The sequence below is a fragment of the Podarcis bocagei genome, assembly GCF_964188305.1.
Source record: "Podarcis bocagei genome assembly, chromosome: 7".
NCBI classification, from domain to species: Eukaryota; Metazoa; Chordata; class Lepidosauria; order Squamata; family Lacertidae; genus Podarcis; species Podarcis bocagei.
Window position 1 is genome coordinate 17,176,550 of NC_138132.1, and position 23,720 is coordinate 17,200,269.

Below are 23,720 nucleotides of genomic sequence, written 5' to 3' on the forward strand. Positions count from 1 at the left end.
CTGAAGCTCTCACCCAGTGAAATTCGTGCGTAATTACGCTTCGCCATCCCTAATCCTGCCGCTTCCACCGGGAAATCATGACGGTGCGTTTCTCCTCTCCAAACTTTCCCCGGCCCTTTGCCGGCCGGTGCAGCCCTTTTGGCTACGAGCTCCCCTCCTTCTCTGCCCGCTTCCGACCCCACCTCCCCGTCCAGCCTCCCTACCTCCTGAAAAAAGGCGATGGCGACGAGCAGGACACCCCCGCGGCCATCGGAGAGAGGCGGGGCCGAGGGAGGCAAGCCAATGGGCGAGGCGGGGTAGGTGGCCACGGGGGCAGGCGCTGCCGCAGTCCTCGGGTGGGCAAGGTAGGAGCAGGCAGAGGCTGGCCAGCTGCTCTGACAATAGGGGCGGGCCGAGGGCACGACGGGGCTGGGCCCTCTGGACTCGCGCCCCCCCAGATGTTGCGCCCGGTGCGGCCGGCACCCCTGGCACCCCCCACGCTACGCCACTGGCTTTCAGGTCAGTGGTCCCCAAGGAACCAGGATCAGGGCCATCTCGGCTTAGGCTCCTCCTCCCAGAATCCGCTGGTGCCAACTCTGCACGGCTGAGAAGTGAGATGAGGAAGAAGAATCACCAGTGTACCTTTAAATTATTATAGTGGTACCTTGAGTTACGAACTTAATTCACTCTGGAGGTCTGTTCTAAATCTGAAACTGTTCTTAACCTGAGGTACCACTTTAGCTAATGGGGCCTCCTGCTGCTGCTGTGCTGCCGCCATGCTATTTCTGTTCTCATCCTTAAGCAAAGTTCTTAACCCGAGGTACCATTTCTGGGTTAGCGGAGTCTGTAACCCGAGGTACCACTGTATTATTATTATTATTAATTCAATCTGCATACCACCCTGTACCCACAGGTCTCAGGACTGGCTCCAGGCAAAGTGGGAAGGTCCCATTATTTGCATGCTGTTCAGGCACATTGCAGTGAAAGGAATATCGGCTTGCCAGCATCTCAATACAGGCAGAGGGCCCAGCGATTTAACATGTGCCAGCCTTTTCCCTTTGCATGGAGCTCCCTAATCCGCAACACTTTTATTAATTATTGTTAAATTTCACAGTTGAATTAGTTGATGTCACTAATCAGCAAAGTACTGACCTGGCTGATTTGGGAAAGGGGAGGGGAAGTTGCCAGAAATGCAAGGAACAAGACTGGCTTTCAAATCTAAACAGCTTGCTTGCTTCTCTGTGAATAGGGAGGTTTTAAAGTAGGCTCTACTTCCAGATCCGACAAAACCACAAGCTCCACCCCTGGCCTTGCCCCGTTACCACCACAGCTATTAATTTTAAGAGCTAACAAGTCTAAGTTTGTATTGCCATTTGACACAAGGCAGTAGGGCCAGACTTCCGAAAGCAGCTTCAGAGATGCCTTTTTGGGATTTCCTGTCCTCTAGTTCAACTCAGTTTTGAACAAAGAACCATAATGCCTCCAGCTTGACAACAGCTTATCCCTCTGAGCCGGAGTCTAGAAATCATAGAATGAGTCCACTCATTTTCCATGTCCTCTGGTTAGAATATTGCAAGCTCATTGTGCACTGCAAATGGGGCTTTCAGCATGGTCTATCAGTGATGCCTAATTGGACTCAAGGATTGTTATCCAGAGAGCCTTAAGTGTTCCTTTGATGGCTGTAGATGTTCCTAAATGGGCAATTCGAGCCGCAGAGACAGGTGGTCTGCATATGATAGCGCTTTTACAGCTGAAAGGGTCCTAGAGAGGGGCAGGGGGTGTGGAGAGAATAAGCTAGTGTTGCTTGAAGGGAGAGCACCTTAGGCTGAAGGCCATGTAGCTCTGGAGATTGTTGCCTTGAAGACTTGCCTGTTTGCCTCCACTCGTGATCTGCTTGTGTGCTTGTCAATAAAGCAAATGTTACAAAGCCTGCAGATTTCTCTTGTGCTCCTCTATGGAAAACTAAAAGGTAAAGGGTAAAGGGACCCCTGACCATTAGGTCCAGTCGTGGCCGACTCAGACTGCAGCGCTCATCCCGCTTTACTGGCTGAGGGAGCCGGCGTACAGCTTCTGGGTCATGTGGCCAGCATCTGGCGCTTCTGGCGAACCAGAGCAGTGCACGGAAACACCGTTTACCTTCCTGCCAGAGCAGTACCTATTTATCTACTTGCACTTTGACGTGCTTTCGAACTGCTAGGTTGGCAGGAGCTGGGACTGAGCAACGAGAGCTCATGGGGATTCGAACTGCTGACCTTCTGATCAGCAAGTCCTAGGCTCTGTGGTTTAACCCACAGCGCCACCCGTGCCCACCTGGAAAGCTAAGTGGGGTGCATTTGGTGGGTTTCTGGTTATGACATCAACTCACAACTTCCGTTTCTTGAATGACTGCTGTGTTACGTCCCATTGTCAGCCCTGAAACTTTCCCCTCACTTCGGACTTCAGGGTCAAGTGGGAAGGCACTTTGTGCATGCTCAGAAGCACTAATCATGGGTGTTAGGGCACAGCCTTCAAGATACACCTTCAACAGCTGGAATGTGGGGTTTTTCCGCGTCCATGACAAACTACCCTATGCTCTCTCCCCCTGCTGATCCTCTCGGGCAAAATACCCCACATTCCTTGTTGGAATGTCCTCATAATTCCCACAACAGGTCCAGTTGTTTGCCTTAACCTCTACATGTTGAATTTTGCCACCAGATGCTTGAAAATTAAGCCCAGCTGCATAACAACCAGATTTTTTAAAAATTATTATCTCTTAACAATGACATTTGGCAAAACCTGTTGGTTTCTCTTCCAAGCATTCTGCCAAAGCATGACCAGAATACAAAAATTTGGCTAAATAAATGAAAATTTAATGCAGTGACACCAAGGAATAGTAGTTATTTGTTATCAAAGCCCCTCCAGAAATTGAAGCTGTTCCAGCTCTAAAAGAGCTCTCTCCTCCCAAGGGAGATGCAAAGAATATTTGCTCAGCAAAACAGAGAGAACACACAGAGCTGAGTACACGGAAAGTAGAAGGGGGTAGTTCTTCAGAACTAGTCTAAAGGACAGAACGTCCCCCTCCTTCCCCAGTTCACCGTGGTTTTTCAATACTTTTTTAAAAATTAGTTTTCCAATATATCCCCAACAATAGCCAAATTATAACAGTAAGAATTAATTCCCAAATTATATACCATTATCAAAGTGCCAATCAACTATCAATTAATACATTTTAGTTAAAGTGGCTCCCCGCATGGTTTGGGTGCATTTCTGATCTTATGTCACTGTGTTCCATAATCTTAATTAATGTCAGTTACATTTTAGTTATAATAATAATCCCTTAGTCAGCAGCTACATAATTATTTCCATTTATGATGTCACAATATATAAATTTATAAAGCTTCAAATGAGGAACTCAAACTATTATCTTTATTCTGCCCCGCGTGTGAAAACTGTTATATCCATGGAGATTCCTTCTGTCCATATATGCTGTTGTCTCTAACTTCCCAGCTATTGTTTTCTCCCATCGTGGCTTGGGGCAGAACTGAATCTCAAAGTTTCTCAGGGGTCTTATCTCTCTCCGTCCCTTGCTTCAATGGTTTGGAACAGGCAACAGTCTGCTAGAAACCATTCTGCCTCAACTAGTAAAACATGTTGCAGATCTTTACCATTTCCCTCTCAGCCTTGGAAAAGGCGGGCAGTTTTCAAATGTGCTGAAGATTTAATCCTTTCCAACTCTGTAGCATTGTTATCACAGCCCCCAAATTATTTTCCTTCCAGCAAGAGATTTATGGCCGAATTAAACTTTATCTTAGATTACGTTCCATCAGTAGCACACACAAATCTGAGTTTTCCTCATCTGTTGTTTTTAAATGGAGGTGAGAACTACTCTTGCCTTTCCAATACTGTCATACTTGAGCTTCCCCTCCCCTTCATTTCAGTGTTTCCATTTTTGCTTGTTAGTATCAGTATTACTCCAACATCCCTTCCTCACTTGTAAATATCTTTTTATCTTATATTCTGGAGAGGGTTGCCGAATCCCATAGAAAAGAAAATGTGGGCTTCCCTCTCCCCGTCTCTTACTCCGAAGAAAATCTTCTCAATTCAAACCTTTGATCCATGTAGCTGGTATATTCCACAGCATGTTGTCGCAATCCTTTTCCATCATGCACCAGTATTTTAAAGCAGATTTAACATCCAATTAAACAGAGAACTTCTGCTTCTTAATGGCGGTGTAGGAGGGTTTTCACCAGCGTCTCCCTGCCTCCCACATCTCACGCCAGAGCGAGAACCAGGTGCTTAGACAAACTGCAAGTGAAGCCCATTCTCCCCAGCCCTGGACGGAATTTGCAAAGGTGATTTACTGTGTCATCCTTATTTTTCGTTTGCCAATCCCCTGCTGTCCTGAGGGCTGCCTCCATTAAGGCAGGCAGGACCAGAAGCCCCAATTCACTCTTTTTCTAACCCCCAACCACAACTGTTCCCATCCTGCCAAGATCTGGAAAAAGGCCTGCAATTCTTAGAAATGAAGCCCTCCAAAAGTGCTGTAGTACGGGTTGTTCACTGGATTCCATTGTTGAGCTCCTCTCCAACAACAGGAACTGTCAACTGTAGTTCAGTGATGGGATAATGAAAAGGGGCACTAAAAATAATTAAGACATCCAGAGAAGACGACATGCAAAGTGGCGATATCTGAGTCTATGTAGTCGGCAAATGCCAAGAGGAAACCTGAGGCTCTCCAGATAACAGAAGCTTGTTATATAGAGGGATTTGTTCTCTAGTGCAGAGAAGTATTTGCTTAGGGTTCACAACCTATGAGTCTTGGGTCCCAATTCTGCAGGATGATTTCTCTTGCACAAAGCCCAACTGAGATGTACAGAAGTGAACACAAATACAGAGCTATAACCTAGAGGTGACAGGCTTCCTGCAACTACTTCTCACTAAAGCAGTGGCCAGGGAACCTGTTTCTTCTGGAAAGCCACGTTCTGCTGTGGGCATCCTGCAAGGACTGTGTGGGGCCAGTGGGTGAAGCAGCAAATGTGAATTTTTGCCCAGCAGTGCAAAGGCCAGAAATTGCTACATCTCTCCTGCCCTCCCACCCCCAGCCTGTCTCCATTTGGGTGAACAAGAGGCATGATCACAGTTCAAGTACACATTCCATACAGGCGAAAGCACTCTAGGAGGATACAGAGCAGGGCTAACTGGTGTGCGTGTGTAGCATCTTGAGGGATGGATAAAGAATCCTGGAAGGCTGAATTCAGGCCCACAGGCCCAAGTTTTCCCCACTCCTGTCTCAAATAGTTTTACTCTGTTCCCGTCACCCCAGACCAAAGTGAATGAGATGCCAAATAACGATCGAGCATTTTATTAATCGTAGAGAGGAGGGGGAAAAAAACAAGTGTACACAAAAAAAAGAAAAAATCAAAAAAATAATAATCAAGAGTTTTAAAATTACATGCCACTAACAGAGGGTGTTTGTGTTAAGGGGTGTGTGGTTAGAAAACACACTTAGATACTTGTTCAGTGCAAGAACCACAGAGGCAGCAGCTGGGAACTAAAAAAAAAAAAAAAGAGGGGTCAGGACATAATCAGGGCAGACTAAGGGGAGGGAAAGAGGAAGTTGGTGGTGGTTTTTCATGATAGATGCTGGAGATTCCAATCGGCTAATATGCCACACTGGATAGTCCAAGCATTGCAGGAGACAGCGACCTGATTGCCCCTCCTGCCGACCGATGTCTTCATAAAAGGATCCCTTTATCCCTCCAAATTTAGGAAGGGCCAAGCTTGAAAAGCCTGGCTGAGATACCGGATGCGTGTTTGACAAACTTTTAGCCTAGAGGCAGTCTCCCAAATGCTGAGGACCCAAGGCAACACTTCCTGCTGGGTTCATATCCTTCACCGCCCCAAAGTAATATTTTCTGCAAAGAGCTGCTTCTCCCAACATGCTACCTACAGAAGCTCCTTCCAGCACAACATCTAGGGTACGAGGGGGACCTGAACTGAGAAAGAATAGTAGTGAGTTTGGTGAGAAATTAAAACAATAGGGATTTAAGCACCCCTTCCTCCCCTCTCTGGGGCTGGAGGGGAGAGGCCTCTGCTGCATTCAACTTAGAGCATAACAGAAGTTTGCTAACAAAGGAACCTCCTGAGAACTAGTTAAGTTTTGTAACTGATGCTCTATCTGATTAAGTGGTGTTAGAGACACTGAATGGAGGGGACTTTTTAAATCGCTGGGACTTTTTAAATCGCTGGGATGGGAGAGTGGCAGAGGCAATCTGGCTGCCCACTGAGGAAAGTTCATCAAGAGGAAGGCCAAATCAATACCTCATGCACAGCTACATACAGCACTGTGGGGAAGTTCTCATGCAAACCGTGGCCAAAAGGTTACAGAAGCCCCAAGCACTTTGCCTCCCCAGAGTGTTCACATTGATCATGCCAAGTGTAGGTTTGAAGGGGCTGCTCTGCCTCTCATGAGCTTGCACCAGGAGGCAGGACTGGAGGGAGGGGGGCAAGGGAGAGGCTGCCATTTGCTGCCACCTGGTGGCACAACAAAACTAAAGATGGAACCCGGCTAAGATGAGATAGGTAGGAAGTATTACAGCTGCCGAGGAAGGTTTCAGAACATGGAGCTAAGAGTGGAAGAGGGAGGTGCACTCCAGAGTCAGCCACTGACCAATATCACCATATGGATCCACTTGGGGTGGGGGCTGGGGCTGGCCATTGACATGCAGGGAAATGGGGAGGGGGAGAGAAAGATCGGTCCAATTGGGGCCCAAGTGGAAGAGACAACAGCGTCGGGGCTCCTAGGGCTCAAACCAGTGCCAACACTGTGAAAAGAGAGAAAGAAAATGAGTTAAATTCCAAGGGTTACTTGCAGAAAGTCGCATACAAATTCCTCCACCGCCAGATTTCCAGATGGCTGGGTTTCTTTCTTGCATGAACAATCCCATATGCAATTATGAACATCTATTGTGAGGGACCATCAAGTCCAGAGACAAGTGACTGTACAGCCAGGAAAAGCAAGAGGGCTGCTGCTCCACCCTCTTGTCCTTGTTGGTTGATGGCTGCGACAGGAGCCGGCAGCTTGTAGGTATTAATGAGTCATCAGAAGCCATTCAGCCGTAATCTCTGTGTCACCTCAACCACCAATCTCTCCCCCATGGAGTCAGCCCACCCACTTAGACAATAGTACTGAGCCAGGAGGAATCGAATGGATTGTGCAAACTAACCTGACAAATATTCAGCTCCAGGGTTACAAAAAGGACAAATCAAACTATCTGAGGGTGGGGACTGAAGGAAGATGTGAGAGCTACTGCCAAAACAAAGGAAGTTTACAATGCTTGGGCCTTTTTTGTTTAGAAAGCAAACCTATGGAATTATGTGTGGTGAAGAAAATGGAAAGCGCAGCATTTCTCTCCCTCTCCAAGGACCATCTACTGAAGCTGGAAGGTGGGAGAGTCAGAACAAACAATAGGAAATACTTTACACCGCACATAGTGGAATTCATGACCATATAATATGACACCAAGGCTACCAAGAGGCAGTAGTCATAAGGGCTATAACCTATCTCCATGATGAGTGGCTCCAGGCTACTGGGAAGCAGCAACATGCCCCAGGGCCTGCTTGTGAGCTTCCTACAGGCATGTGGTTCGCCACAGTGGGGACCAGGAGGATGGACTAGATAGGCATTTAGTCTCACCCAGGAGGGCTCCTCTTTCACAGCCCTTGCTCCAAATTCAAGCAAACCACAAGGTCTGTATGCTTCCCCATCCAAGCTCTCTTTTATGTACACCTCTCCCTCCCACCCCTGCTGATCATGGAGCTGGTAAAGAAAGCCTCCCCTTGCAGCAGCAATGCCTTTTCCTCCTCACTCCTCTTCCCTTTGGCTGGAATAATTCAAGTGTCAGGAGAAACACTCAGGCACTCTACCAAGAGAGTTTGCACCCGTCTCAAATCTGGGACAGGAGCAAGCTCCAAGGCACCTCGGGAACAGAGGTTAAGAGGAGAAGGCCTCAAGCTGACAAGCACATCCTTCCTAGTTGCGGAGCTGGGAAGCAAGTGTTTTGTCTTGACACAAGGTGCGGTTGATCCCGTTAGGGAAAAGGACGTTTCTGACTCACCAGTCAGCGCCTCCTGGGCGAAGTATTTGACATCCACATCGGGGTCCTGTGTTAGTTTCTCCAGCACTGGCTTCACCTCATTCTGAAGGGTGCTGTGGGGATAAGAGTGGCAGAGGGATGAGTAGGAAAAAGTGAGTGGAAGGCAAGGGCAGTAAATCCAAAGGTCTTCAAAGGCCCAAAGTGCTTCTCCCACTTTCCCCCTTCCCCATAAATGCATCCTCCAATCGGGAGGAGTTTCGGGACTGCTGCCATAAAGGCGTCAGGTGCAACGGTGCCCCCAGTGATCTGTCATACCTGTTGTCCAGGATTGGTCCAATTTTCTGAAGGGACTTGGCCACATTGAAGCGGACATTTGCTACGGCGTCACCTGCCATCCGCAACACAGTGGGAAGCATGTGCTTGGTGGTGATCTCCTGCCCACACACCTCTGACAGCACCTAGCAAAGGAAAAGGCACGATGGAGCTGGATCATGATCAAGTGGGATCTACAGGGTACGTGGGAGACTTTGAGCTTCCCTTGGCTGCTAGGTCAGTGCTGCTCCTTACTTTGAATGCCATGCTTGCTGATGGAGCTAAAACAATGCCCTAGCCCTCAGAAAGCATGGGAGGTTTTGCCACTGGGGGTTTCCACTAAACAAGTAAAGCACCCATAAAATTTCTCAACATGTTTCACAGAAAGAGCATAATTAATCTGTCCCATAGGATTTCTAGAAGAAGAGCACTCAATAAAGGAGCAGTTTGAGGACTCTCCTCCTCCTCTCAAAGCATGATGCCCAATATCTAAACCAATCGACAACCCAATGTCTCCTAATGGACTACCCTGGGCAGCTTATTCCTATGCAAAACAGCTCCGTGAGTACTTGGTGATAAAAAAGAACTCTGGTGTATCCAATGCTAATCAACCTCAGAATAGACCTTTGGAAAATGAATAGAAAGGACTAACTTCAGACCACTGATTTCAACAGAACTTAGAGACAGGCAATCCAACTTGTGTGTTAAGGGGGGGGGGAATCTGGAACCTGAAAGTTTTTACTCTCAAGTTTGAAAAGCAGAAAATCTCATCGGGGTAGGAGTGGGGGAGCTCTTTTGTACCTGGCATAGGAGTCCATCCCTTTCCAATGCCCCCCATCACCCTCCTCTTCCTCAGTGGTTTACACTGAAGTTAGTTTACATGGGGGGGGGGAGCAAATCCAAAGTTCTGCACACAAAATTAAAATTTAAAAAAATTCTGCACACACAGTTAATTTTGATTCAGAAAACAGTTACATGAAGTAATCATGCAGAAATGGAAAATTCCACTAAAATACTGGAGAGCAATTTATTATCTGGAGCAAGAATTTTAGCTGCATCCAAATGGAACTGAAGTTCCTTCTAGGTCTAAATCATTTAACAGTATATGGGATGTGGCAATATTAGAATGATTAATGACTTTATAGGTGACGGAAGAGGAGAAAAGGAGGACATTTTTAATGCAGTATGGCAGCTCTTGCATAGTGGTGAACACTTTGCCCTGAGTTCATCCCAACTTCCTCCTCTACCCCACCCTTGCCCCAACTCACATTGATGCAGAAGAGCGTGGTCATGCGGTGCAAGTAGTTGGGGTCATTGGACATGGCCAGCACCTTGGGGATGATGGTGGCATGGGCCCAGTCCTTGCCAAACTTCTCCACAAGCTTCTTGAGGTTGCTGGTAGCAGCCTCTCGGATAGCGTAGACTGGAGAGGAGAGCAGTGTCAGCACAGGTTAAAAGGTGAGAACAGTCTGAACTAATGCTATTGTCCAACTTCTTCAGCACATTTGGCAAAGGAAGCCACCCACCCACTCTGAAGTTTGCAAGATTTTCATGCATGTGTGGGTGCTTATTAAGGTCGTGCACCAGGTCTGTCCCGAGCCCAAACCAAATTCGGACAATGGGAGGAGTGGATAGCACTCTAGGCCCTTAGCGGCTCTATGTCGAAAGCCCTCTATGCTTTGCATTGGAAAACAAGAGAAACCCAGCTCAATTTTAGACCACAAATGCTGCAAGGACTGAGTTGGGATTGTACTCCTATGCCTTATACATGTCACTTGTTTCCTGCCCCATTAAAATTCAAAGCAGGAGATGGAGGTGCGACAGATTTCAGAGCTCCGCTCCAAAGAACAATAGGCATCTTTCCACTGGCAATTTACATCCACTCTAACATGGCATTTGTCACTGGTTAAGCATCCCTTCCACGAAAACATTTGAAATTAGCAGTGATATTCTGGGCTGGAAATGAGGGAAGATAGGCTTTCACAGATTTCATAAATTGATAGCTCATTTAACAATTTGAATTGGTCATTGGTCACACATTTTATTCGGTGGAGACGAGACTGAAAGGCACAAGTTCACTTCTGAATCATTCTGGATGCATTGAATGACTGAAAGGTTTTATGTTTTGTTTTTTAAGGCAGAAGGAAATGGATAAAAAAGCAGCAGCTTTTGTTTATAAAGCTTTTGGGCCTCGTAGTTTTTCAACAGCCCCTAATGGCCCCAGATATTTAAATTTTAGTTACATTATTCCCCCTCCACACAAAATGACTAAAAGAAATTTTAATTAGTGAACATCTGTTATTGAATACACATTTGTCTGGTTCAGACATTGCTAAACCAGTGGTAGCCGATGTGGTAGCACTTGGATGTTCCTGAACTGCGACTCCCATCATCCCTAACCACTGGCCATGCTGTCTAGATGTGATGGGAAGAACTGGTACTCTTCAGGTGTTGCTGGGACTCCTAACATTGGCTACCTGCACTAAACCATAGTTTAGTGTTACAAGAGCAAGCCTCAGAAGGCTTCACGGTCTCATGCTTCCCCTCTGATATGGCAGCAAAATGGTTCAGAAGCCTTTTTTCTACCACTGTATGTTTGCCACAGCCTGCAGTGTCATCTGAACTTGGACAAGCAATGGTTAACCTTAACTATGCTTTCAAAAAACCATCATTAATAACAGTTTAGTCTGTTATCTGATGTAAAACAAAGCAGAAGCTTCTGAGATGTGCCACAATCACGAGGTTTTCTGTGGCTTATAGAAACCATAGCACGTGTAAACTAGGCTACTGAGTTAATGCAGCAAACCACCATGGAAACGAGCTACATTGCCTCTCCATCATTGTGAAATAATAGCATTGGACTTGAGCTTAATTGCTCCTGTGGCTGAAAAAGAACTCTCCCATTCAATATAAAAAAATGCAACTTTTATTCCTGCACTAAAAGCTTAGATGAGCCAATTCTCTCTGCTGGAACAGGAGCTTTCATAATGGATCCCATTAGCTTTGAAATATACTTTCCATGTTAGAGATCACTAGTTGGATATAAAGTGCTTGATATTTTAAAGAGATATAAAGCACCTGGGCCATAATTCAAAGAGCCACTTTAACATGTGCTCTTGGTCTCCCTTCCTCTCTACAGCCCTTTCCCCTACAAATAAGGGTGATAAAAATCACCCCTCTAGTTAACACGGAGAGACTGCACCTCTAATTCTTGTCCAGATGTGGCATTCTACCTTCCTTTATTTGAACAAATGCAAATGTAACAACAGGGAGAAAAAGGGTTAAGGGAGGAAAGAAAATGTTTCAACTTAAGAGCCTTACCATGATCCACCAACCATGCCATGCAAAGGGAATTTAGCTTCTCGTCAAAGAATTCCACACCCTACAGAGGGGAAATTGCAGAGAGCTCAGATTAACTTGTGATAATGCTGTTTATGGGATTTTCACAGTCAGAAACAAAACACGGAGAAAGTGGTCTCGCTCATATGGCAGGTAGGGAGCAAACCAGTACAAAGGTTGTGAAAGGTTCTAAGTTTTTAAGCTGAATGGTTAATAGTCCCCAAGCAATTGGGCAGTAACTAGCAGTTTCCCACAAGGCGGAACACATACAAAAGCTTTCACAAAGCCAAACAATGTGCCTGCGGCAACCCAGGCCCAGCTGACCCAAGAATATTTGATCACTGTGTTCCCCCAGCATGTCAAACTCATACGCAAAAGCCAAAGATGCACTTACTAGCTGCCCGGCCAACAGGGGCATGTACTCGATGATGGCCAGTCGCACACGCCACTTGGCATCCTCTGCCAACTCCACAATGGCTGGCAGCAGGGACTGGGACAGCTGCCGGATGCCAATCACCTCATTCACACAGTCCAGGTTAGAGATTATATTGAGTCTGACTTCTGGGCACTGCAGAAATGTGAACAGTGAGATCAGAGGGCAGTTCCACCTCCCAGATGCAACCCCTAAAATCCACCCACTCTTCTAGACGACTGCAAATACTTGCGTATCATCTTCCACCACATCTAAACTAGGCTTGCAACCTTTTGACTTGGTGAGGTGGCTTTGATTTATTTTCTTACTACCCCAGCTTCCTTCCATCAAAAATCCCAAGGTGGCGTACATGTGGCTCCCATCAATCAACTATCTAGGCGCTGACAAGACTCAGACTTGCTTAGCACCAGCAAGGTGGTGACCTCATGCGCCTTCAGACCATAATGGGCACAGCCTCCCATTTCAGAGATGGAAGATACCAACCCTAATTTAAATGGGCCTGATTTGGCCATATAAGCCCTTGAACACCAAAATCAAGGGTAGGGGTGGTACTATGTAGGAACCTACATAGGTCCATCCCGTTCATTATTGAGTTTGTTCACAAATCTTTCCAGTCCCAGCTACTTAGCACTGAACCTGGAACCCTAAACATATAAAGCATGTACTCTATGACTTTTCTATGGCCTCTCTTTAGAGAAATTGGTCATTTATGACTCCAGCTGAGTTCCCAGAATTCCGGGGGGGGGGGGGGACACACACCGCATAGTTAATTTACATTTGCAGTGTGCAGAAACTAATCAGCTAATCTTATGTAACAACTCCCCCAGTAGCCAACCTGGTGCCCTTCAGACACTGTTGGATCCTAACTCCATCAGCCCCAGCCAGGAAGGCCAATGGTCAGGGATGATGGGAGTTGTAAGTCAACCACATCTGGAGGACACCAGGTTGGGGAAGGGTATATTTAGCACTTCCGGGGCAAGGGAGTGAAGCAGCCATGAAACAATGCAACTTCAGGAGATCAAGGCAGAGAAATGCTCCTAATTCTGAACAGTTTGATACAGAACTGTTAACAAGTGGACCAAAGGAAAACGATTGGGGGGGGGTCCACTCACCTCATCTTTGAGCTGAGCCAAGAAGAGAGGCAGAAGGTGTTCAATCGTGTTGTCTTTGCCCAAAATGGGAGACAATCCCATGATCACAGATGCCAAAGCTGATTTTACATGTTGATTGGCATCCGACACGAGTTCCTGAATGGAAAAAAGTAGTATTAAAAACAAAAACAAACAAACAAACAAACAAACAAACAGAAATTTACTTGCTTGCCGTGAGGCCAACCAGAAACACTGAACTCTGGGTGGCTGACAAACATAAAATACAAGCAAATGGGACACACCGAACACAAATGTATCTGCAGTAACTCTTCAACCCATCTGCAAAGCATACCTGTCTTACTCTCTTATTCTATTACAAGCAACCTTTATACCATGGGTAAGTAAACTATGGCCCGGGGTCCAGAGCCAACCCAATCGCCTTCTAAATCCGGCCCACGGACGGTCCAGGAATCATCGTGTTTTTACATGAGTAGAATGTGTCCTTTTATGTTAAATGCATCTCTGGGTTATATATGGGGCCTACCTGGTGTTTTTACATGAGCAGAATGTGCTTTTATTTAAAATGCATCTCTGGGTTATTTGTGGGGCATAGGAATTTGCTCATCCCCCCCCCAAAAAAAATAGTCCTGCCCCCCACAAGGTCTGATGGACAGTGGACTGGCCCCCTGCTGAAAAAGTTTGCTGACCCCTGCTTTATAATGTAAATTGCTCTGTGATTGTCAGGTGACGGGCAGTATATAAATTTAATAAACAAACAAATAGTTAAGTCGCCCCCTGCTTTAACAGTGAGACACTTGCCTCCATGGTTTCTTCAGCCCTTAATTGTACTGTTATTGCAAGACGACAAATGCTTCAAAAAACAAGCTCAAGACTCACTAGAGATTATCGCGTCCTGGAACATACCTTAATGCAGGGCAAGATCTGGGTCATAATGACATTTTCACGGCAATCAGCAGACAGGTTTTCACAGAACTCTTAAGGAAAAACAGTAATCACGTTGTTAGGGCTTCACAACCAAAGTGGTGCAGTGGGAATGCTGTTTCTCTGGCTAACAAAGGAGCTCATCAGGAAGATATGAGCTCTGAGTTAATCTAGTAGTCCATTAGGCATCATCACTCCACTGTCAGACTTCCTAACACACCATAATGTACAAATTACTGACCTCCAGAAACACATCTTCCTGCAACTGAATTTAGACAAGTCTCTCGTTTCTATAGAGAGTGTCATTTGGCTGTTTAAAGGTTAGTTGTTGCGGCATTATAGAACTACGTCATGTGCTACCTTTTTTCCCTGACCTATGTGTGGAGTCTTGTATCTGTACTACAGCCACACCAAATCACAGGAAGCAAGGCTTGTATTTTACTGTATATCAGTTATATTCTAAGCCTGTGTCCAACTATCATAGCTATGTAAATAAGGCTTGAAAAATAGTAGGTGTCATTTTTAAATGGCTCCAGCACACAGACCTTGAGTGTTCTGAATGGTAGAGCCATTTCACTTTCCCTTTAAACATTTTACCTCTTATAAGCATTCCTTTTCTATCACTTACATTGTCCCTCTCCCTAGCTTCTTCAAGATGTCAAATAACAAATTCAGAATAAAGCCATGTAGAGGGAACAGAAGGTATAAACAACAATGAAAATCTGATTTGCAATATTTGAATTATTTGAGTGTTGAATTTACCTTTTCTAGAACAGAAATAGCAGTACTTGTAGCACAAAACATGAACAGCTGTTTACAGGATTTCCGATAAGTGAGAACACGGATGGGGCAGGAGCACCCCTCAGAGATTCCAAACAATTGGAAAGCACAAGCCGCCACCACAGGCACTGTGACTGCAACTGACCTTTGACTTTGTGGGAGGCAGCAGCCCGCACTTCAGCTTCACAGTCTTTCATCAGGTTCTGGAATGCTGGGACCAAGTCAGTTTTTGTGATTTCTGGACCGACAGCTTTCTGGAGCTATGGGCAAGAAAAGGCAAAATATATGATGATGATCCCAAATGGATCCCTGCCAAAAAGACTTGTGCTCCAACTGAGAAATACCCAGGAACTGTAGAAATAAGAGGAAAGGACACTGCTTCTGACCAGAGGAATAAGAGCACGAAGTGAGTTTTTGCAACATTTTTTTAATAAGTTGAATTGAGAGGTTTTTCTAAAAAAGAAATAAGGTGTGTATACACACACACGAAGTCCGAGTTTCAGATGATTTGATCAAAAGGCTGGGTATAAATCTTAAAAATAAAACGAATACCACACAAGCACTGCATGGATTCGTACTAACCTCCGTGAACTTGTCAGCCACCATGTAACGGACCCGCCAAGATTTGTCCTCTGCTGCTTGCCGTAGTGTTGGCATCACCAACGATTCCAGGTCCTCCTGGGGCAGGAGCTGTGCAATATTAACACAGGCCTCCACAGCTAACAAACGCACAGAGTCCTGTATGAGAGACATGAGGTGGGTTACATGTGTTCTAGTCTGCCCCAGCCCTCTCCCAGAAAGCAAGGTGCCATCACACAGACCTGCTCATCAGAGGCCAAGTTAGAGAACATGGGGATGATCTCGCTCTTGACATGTTCCAGCTCCAAGACCTTTGCGAATTCACCCAGTTTAGAGGCTGCTGCTCGCCTGACCATCGGAGTGTCATCTGAGCACAAGTTCCGGAAGTACCTGGAGGAAAGGGATAAGGACTGTTAGCTGGGAAATACAGAGCCATCTGAATTGGTGTCTCTCACCCTTTGACATGGGTGACCCAACCAACAGCCCCCAGACCTTAATGTAAAGCATCTCACTTACTGTCGGAGCTCAGCTTTGACCGAACTGGAGACTCGAGGGTAACAGACACTGAAGAGGCCACAAGCAGAGGTGCGGGAGGTGAACCAGTCACCTCCTGCCAGGCGCTTCACGAGGGGAACAAAGTGGGCCTCAAGGTCAGATGGAGAGTGTTCATGGGAGATGGCTCGCAGAGACTCCACCGCTTTGTCCCGGACCACTGTCTCCTCAACAGTAGCAAGGCTCTCGAGCGGAGGCTGCAGCACAAAGAGGGAGGATACATTACACATTAAATGCAATGTCTGCAGCTTAGCATATCAAAGAGTGTTGCAACACCAAATGTGTTACTGCCTGACCTTTTGCAGGTTTCTTATTACAGTAAGTAGTAACAGAAATGGAGGAGGGAAATCTGAAGAAAAATGTGATGTTCTGAAAGCTAGATAAATCATCTAAAGATGTGGCATCCTGTCTATGCAACTTCCTCTCAAGGGAATGCAAGACTGGCTCCATGTCAGCTTACTGTTCCACATGGGTTTTTAATAGCTTTTAGTATGTGAGTTAATTCCACTTCTCCAGGTTTCTAGGTATGTTCTGCTCATTCATAATCTAGTTTACTGATAATCTAGCAAGGGTCCCCAAGGCAGTATGTGTATATGTACACACACACACACACGAAACTAAGTTTAGATATTTTGGTTTTGTACACTGCATTGGATTCCCCCTCTAGGGCCAAAATACAATTTATAAATATTTTTTACAATAAATCAGCAAATCCCTTAAGGAAGAAAACAGTCTTCTAATACAGCATGCCCCTGTTACAATCTTTGGCCCCTGTGTGATTTATGGAAATACATAAATTCTGTTTTCAAAGAAGTATGAAGAGAAGGAAGAAGATTTGGAAAGCAAGGGGTGCAACCTGTATTGGTGTGTGAGAGTGGATGTCAACTGTGCAAAGAGTCCAAATACAAGGTTACAGCATCTGTTGTTTTGGGGCAACATTGTTGGAAGCAAATTGGAAAGGTATTCCATATACCATTAAGCTGCACTTTAGAAGCAGGCAAAGGGTGGATGCGTGCTACCATTTTACAACATATCCTTTTTACTAGTGGGCAGTATAATTCAGAATCCAAACTAGGACCACCCTCAAATCTGCTAATGACCAACACTTCCCCCACCAAAGTTTGAAAGGAACAAGGTGTTAGAAAATCTCACATTCTCCCACTGTGGAGAGCACTCTTCCCCAGTCATTCACTGGGCTTACCAGCAAGCAATGGACATATTCAGGGCCCCCAACCAGAGCTGTGAAGGTTCCCAGCTGTTCTGCCAGAGCAAGTAGCACTTCATCCTCATCATAAATAGTGTCTGTGGGGAGAGGGGAAAAAAGCAATTAAAGCAAATCAAGACTAAAATCTGCATTGTCAAGAGAACAGAATCTGGAAGCTAACATGATGTGAGAATTTGAAGATGTGAACTATTGCCCTCCAGTGCAGGAAATAAGTACACCTTGGGCACAAGCAATACCATCAGCACAATCTTGAACCAACTAAATTCAACAAGGATGCAGTCCCTTTCTTTTGGCAAGGCTGCATTCATCAGCAAAGCTTTGAAAAGGATTTAAAATTCTGCAAGAGTCTCAAGTGCCGCTGAGCACGTATATACTGCAGCCCTAAAAAGGAAATCACTACAGCTTTGGGAAAGGGATTTGGGGTACCGCCCAAGCTGCAATTCAAACTCACATGCATCACAGCCCCTAGACTCAATTCTTATTCCCTAAAATCAGAGTTCCTGGTCTCTTCATTACCTGTGAGAAAAGGCAAAAGCTCACTGCGTGTCCTCTCAACTCCCAGGGCCAGTGCAATGGTAGAGAGTTTCTTGATGCTGTTCAGACGAAGCTGCATAGAGGAGAAAGAAATCAAAATAACATATTTTTTAAAGGTGAGCCACTAATTTGCCAGGCAACCCTGATTCTTCATAAGATGTCACTGGAGTACAATCAATATAGCAATAGCAAGTTTAAGTGGTATGTAGTCAGAAAACAGGCATGACGCTCAAGGAAAGGTCCATGGGAGGTATGGCTTTTCCCAACTCTGAAATAAACAGGCCATAACTTGTGGGAGCGAGAAAGGGGAGGAAATATTTCAGAGATTACACTCTTGATTACATACAGAACAAATGTACTTTGCAAATAAATCCACAAAAGTGGATGGCCTACTTATCATTTTTACACTACGATATGCAGCCAGTGTGGCAAATTGAGGGTACCAAATGGGACACTTCCTGGACAGAGAAAGCCTGGACATAATTAGCTGTGCACTCACTAGATTGCTGTAATGTGCTGCAAGGAATACTGGACTACCTATGTTTTCCAAAAACATGCCTTGCTAGTTTGCCAAGTGGAACCAGCCAATAGAAACATCTGTTTGTTTTAATGCAACTGCACTAACTTCCAGCCCATTTTTGAAAAGAAAAAAGTATTAGCAGCTGTCCTGAGAGCAGCAATACTGTATGAGTGGAACATAAATATTATCTATACAATTCAATAAATAAAACACCCAATTGCTGAGATGGGCTGTTTCCTGTTATGAATCACCCAATTAATCATCCACCATCCCTGTCAGAAAAGTGATTTCTGGAAGACTACGACTGGTGGCAGATCATCATCATGCAGCAACACCAAAGGGCAGATCCATTTTCATTTTTGAGGGGACTATGAGATAACATCATGAAGCCATCTAGAACAATGAGTTTAGTCAGGCGGGCCCAGTAATAGTTGAGGGCAAAAGGTGTTTTCTCATTAACACCCCTTTCAGTTTACTTCTTCACTCATTTAGCAGGCAGTGCCATCAAACTATTGCTTGTGAATCCCACTGTTTTGAATAGTTAAAAGGAAAGCCCCCAAAGCAGCAACTCATAGTTGTTCTTGCTTTGCTGGGTAAAGGGAAACTCTTTGAACGACCTGGAGAGGGGCAGGGATACCCCTACAAGATTGCCTACTGTGAAGGGGGGTGGGGTGGAACAGTGCTGAGCAGGGGCTGGCAAAGTTTTTGTGGTTTGGGCTGTTTCATGGTCCCGCATATGCCGAAGGTGGGCCGGAGTGTGTATGCGCACGCACACACATGCACAAATGCTATTTCCGGCGCTCCTTCTGGCGCGAAGGAGGTGTGCGCAGCTTCCCATTGGCTGCAGGAGCTTTCTGCAGCCAATGGGAAACTGGCCAGCATCGCGGAAGGCACTCCCTGATCTGCTCCGCACTGGTTTAGGTTGCAGACCCCTGGTGTTGAGTGTTTGACATACCAGAGAAGATGATTAGGTACATTACACCTATCCCCTCTTCCAATCTCTCCCTCAATGAAAATATCTCTGGCCACCTTGCCAACCTGGCCTCTGGTCTGCTGATGCTGTAGTAAAATTCCTCCAATCTATTACTTTAGCACGGTTGATCTCAACTATATTACTGAGGGTAGGTGAGCTTGGAGAAATTACTCTCTCCCAGCTGTGGCCCTCTTGGGAACTCCGGTTTGGAATCAGAATAGATTGGAGGGCTGGGTGGAGAGAATGATGTGGTCTTCCTCCAGGCTTTTCATCTATTTAAGTGGCAATCTGCTGTGTTTGAACTTTGTGCAGGACAATTAGGACAAACTGGAAATTCTGCTGCTATACTGCCCACCCTGCTGTCTAGCGGTCTCGCTGCCCATATCAAGAGGTGACCTCAGCTTTGTTGTTGAGCGTGCCCAGGATTGTTCTAGGGGATCCCAACACCCACCATATCAAGGGCAGCTCTGGACCAGACAGCCAGAGCAGTCCCAACATGCCAATGGCCAAGCCATGTAGCGGAGAACAATATTGATTTGTTTTTCTAGTATTATTAATAATATTATTACTGTAGAAAACGCACAGAGAAAAAAGATTTCACTTGTTTAGGCTGGCACACTAGCTATGACCTTGGGCATATATGGGCTAGCTTTCAAGCCCTGATAACCTACTGAATTTATTCCTGCAGTGTGTATCATATGTGGAGGAGCTGCAACTGAAGCTGAAACTTCAGTTAGTACCCCTGTAGCCATATTCTGTATCATCTGGGGCAGGTGTATATATTATGCCAGTACTCCATCATATTTTTGTTTGTCATTATGATATGTATTTTTCTGTTTTTATATTGTAAACCGCCTTGTGATCTTCGGATGAAGGGTGGTTTTGAAACTGAATAAAATAAATGATAAAAATCTCCACTGACTTTTGTTCCACCCCTGAGCCCAATTTTAAGTGCTGATTTTGACGCTGGCATCTGAAGGAGCACCTCTCCCCACATGTACCTACCTACATATGCCTTGAGTTGTCATCTGATGCTTTTCTCAAAGGGCTCTTGCCAAATGAGGAAGGAAAAGCCTTCTCAGCAGCCTCACCATCACCACCTGTGAAGTGCCTTCCCCAGGGAAGGCATCTATTTAAGGTATTTGCAGCGCTTGGAAAAGCTTTCCTTTTCCCCAGGGCTTTTAGTATCTACTTTTATAACTCTGCAAAATTTTAATTCCTCTGTGGTGCATTTAATTTAATGTTGCATAGTTGTGATCCTCTGCTCAGTCTATATTTATATATAGTTCTGAAGCTTTTGTTACTATATTGATAGCAGAAATTATTATAACTTGTTCTTGTTTTTTCTTGCAAGCCCCCTAGAAAATGTCTCATAGTGCAACTCACAAATATTCTAAATTAATAAAGATGGAGAGCCTTAATAACACCTATCTCATGCTACATGTATGCACTGCACTGCGCACACACACCCATCTCCCATACCTTTCTATAATACCTTAATGTAATGTAACACGGGAAACTAATTTACACGAAGAGGTAGGTCTTACTCTCTAAATTCAACAGGGGACAACAGCTTAAAAAGTAAGAATCAACAACGATAACAAGGGATAAAAGTAAGGGAAGCCAGTTTACAACCGTCAAGTAATTAAACACATTTTATATCCAAAACAGAAAACCCCTAAGTGACACCCTGAAGCCCTTTTCATCACATCAAATCACAGCTGGGAAATAGCACATGTACGTATTCTTCCAATGAACCTTTCCATTTCCCTCCCCAAACCCTTTACTGGCATTTAGACTGTAAACTCCTCAGGGCAGAGACCTTGTTCTGTATTGTTCTACAAACAACAGCTTACAGTGTAGCTGTTTTACATACAAAATACCAAAGGAACAGCTATTTTAGATGCACCTCGGTTGCCACCTCTGCTAGCCCTCAAACACTTCCATCACTGAAGCTGTTTGGGGCCCAAACATATCTATTGTATCACCAAACAAAGTACTATATTACGGGAGGTATTGAGGGATGCAGCCATTCCCAATGGGCAGGCACCATGCTAGCTAGCATTAATCACAAATTCCAAAACTATGCATTCCTTACAACCAGAAGCCCAAGGAGAGAGAGAGAGAGAGAGAGAGAGAGAGAGAGAGAGAAGGGGAGCAGTCACGCACCCCACATACATAGTAAGGCTACCTCAAAGATGGCACCCCTACTGAGATCTCCCCGCCCCCATGACTGGCTCCTCTCCATGACAATCAGCTATGCACCACTTCCTCGTCTATGTCCTTAGCCTAACAACCCCCCTGGAAAAGCCGTAACGTGACGGGCATGAGACCCCTGACCTGGAGATCAGATCAAGACGCTTCCTTGATTGGTCAGGAAACACCCGTATAATGAATAGGCGAGGCTCGACCCAATCAGGAGCCTCCTCTCGCCATGCCATCAATATATTTATTAAAGGAAAAGGCGACCCTCCTCCTGATTGTTTTGATTAACCCTCATACTAGACAAACAGGTCGCCCAGCCAATCACGTGGCTGCTCGCAACACGGACGAAGGGGAGAGTCACTGAATAATACGGACCCTTCCATTAGCCAACACCCTGCTCCTCGCCTTCTCAAATGAAAATCCTTACAGCCAATCCGGTTGAGCTTCTGATCGCTCACACGCGGGGTTCTCGGATGAAAAGTGGCCGCTGATTGGCTACTGTAACCCAAGGCGCGGCTTTCGGGCCCTGGCTGCCCGAATAAACTCCGGTCGCTTTCCCTTACGCCCAGGGAGGCCTCGGTTGACGCGAGCCGTACCTGAACGTCTTCGTTCCGCAGCTCATCGATCAGCACAGCAATAGGGTAAAGGGAGTCATCTCCGTCGGCGGCCGCCATCTTACCTCCCGGCTTCGGCTCTGAAGGGAGCGCGGGGTTCGCGCAGACGCCTTGCAGGGGCGGCTCAAAAGCCATTGGCTGCCTAGTATGTCACTCTCAACTATTCCTGAAGCTAATTGGCTTGTTTCTAGCACGCCCCACCTTTTCTGTACTCCTGTCTGAAATAGCCTTCTATCAGTCATCCTCTCTCTTGCTGCCCATTGGATTAGACATTCAGAATTAGACCACTCAGTAAAAAGCATTGGGAACGGGTGCCCTTAAAACCCACCTCTTTCTTATAGCCATTGGCTAGATATACTCTATCCCCACCTCCGTCACCCTATCATGGGTTGAATTTTACATTTGTATTCCCAGTCAATTCGGCTCTGCGGGCTCTCAAAGGAAATGCCCCTCCATCCTTGGCACGCTATTGGGTGGAACCGAAATCCCGCCCTCCATGCTTTGGAAGACGATTGGCTGTTCATTTTTGAGCGACAATGAAGAGTATCAAATCGTAGGCATTTGCTTCACTGAAGAGGCGGAGATGGAAAATTAGAAGGGGTCGGACAGCGTGTACACGCGTTGTCGAAGCAACCGCGCGTTATTCCTGCCCGCCGGGCGACGGAGTTCTCTTCTGACGTCACTGTATATTGTGGCGCAATTTTAAAACGCAGACATATAATGTCATCTTTGCGGGATAATAGGATAAACTAAAAAAATGCAATACATAAAAGTGTTGCATATGTAACCGCTATTCACCATAGAATTGGAAGGGACCCCAGGGGTCATCTAGTCCAATCTCCTGCAATACAGAAATCTCAATACATAGCTCCTCATCCCATTTGAAACTATACCTGCCCCTGCTTAGCTTTGCTAAAATGTACTAAAGAAATGAACCTATGTTGCCTATTCTGATAGTACACCAGTATAAAATAAGCAGCAAATAAGCTGCACACAAAACACTACCAAACCATTCTACGTTCCAAATCTTATATTAATAATCCAAAAATTGAGATCTACTACAGGTCTACTACAAAAGCCACAAACAGAAAACTCATTCAAATTGTGTCCAAAAGGAAGATTCAGTCTAGAGTTCCTTTAGCCAGGCTTAGTAAATGAATAAATGCTTAAGTCAAGAAAGAACTTAACATATGAAGTTGAATGTATGTAATGCACCAAAATCTTGAGGGAGAATTTCCTGAAGAAAGAAATTAAATATTGTAGCTTAATCTAAGAAGAAATGTAACACATGGACTTGAATGTTTATAAATGTATCAAAAGCGTGAGAGAGAATTTACTGAAGAAGCCCAAGACTCCTCATGGGCGAAACAGGTGACAAACGCCGGCACCCTGTCTAACTCTTGTGCATAACATCACCGACACTTCGTTTGATCAAACTTACCTTTGTTGATATCCACAGGAGCCTGGGTAAAGGAACTCTAACGACTGAATGAGTTTTCTGTTTGTGGCTTCTGTAGTAGATCTTGTACATAACACTCTCAATTTTTGGATTATTAATATAAGATTT

The 23,720-nt window shown here is 45.4% G+C and overlaps 1 protein-coding gene and 1 pseudogene across 2 annotated transcripts in view; one reads left to right on the top strand and one right to left on the bottom strand.

The window, feature by feature from the left end:
* Positions 1–23,720, top strand: part of LOC308590124 (chemerin-like receptor 1 pseudogene) — a 284,026-nt pseudogene that overhangs the window by 63,941 nt on the left and 196,365 nt on the right. The gene's annotated exons all lie outside the window — the stretch shown is intronic.
* On the bottom strand, positions 5,305–22,293 carry PPP2R1A (protein phosphatase 2 scaffold subunit Aalpha). Its single transcript, XM_081201070.1, has 15 exons — positions 22,136–22,293; positions 17,824–17,914; positions 17,284–17,384; positions 16,047–16,279; positions 15,773–15,920; positions 15,534–15,689; positions 15,097–15,211; positions 14,154–14,224; positions 13,251–13,385; positions 12,100–12,273; positions 11,688–11,748; positions 9,635–9,789; positions 8,370–8,512; positions 8,076–8,167; positions 5,305–6,782 (listed from the first exon to the last, which is right to left on the bottom strand). Exons 1-15 carry the CDS (start codon positions 22,286–22,288, stop codon positions 6,766–6,768), a joined length of 1,845 nt encoding a protein of 614 aa, XP_081057196.1. The 5' UTR covers positions 22,289–22,293; the 3' UTR covers positions 5,305–6,765.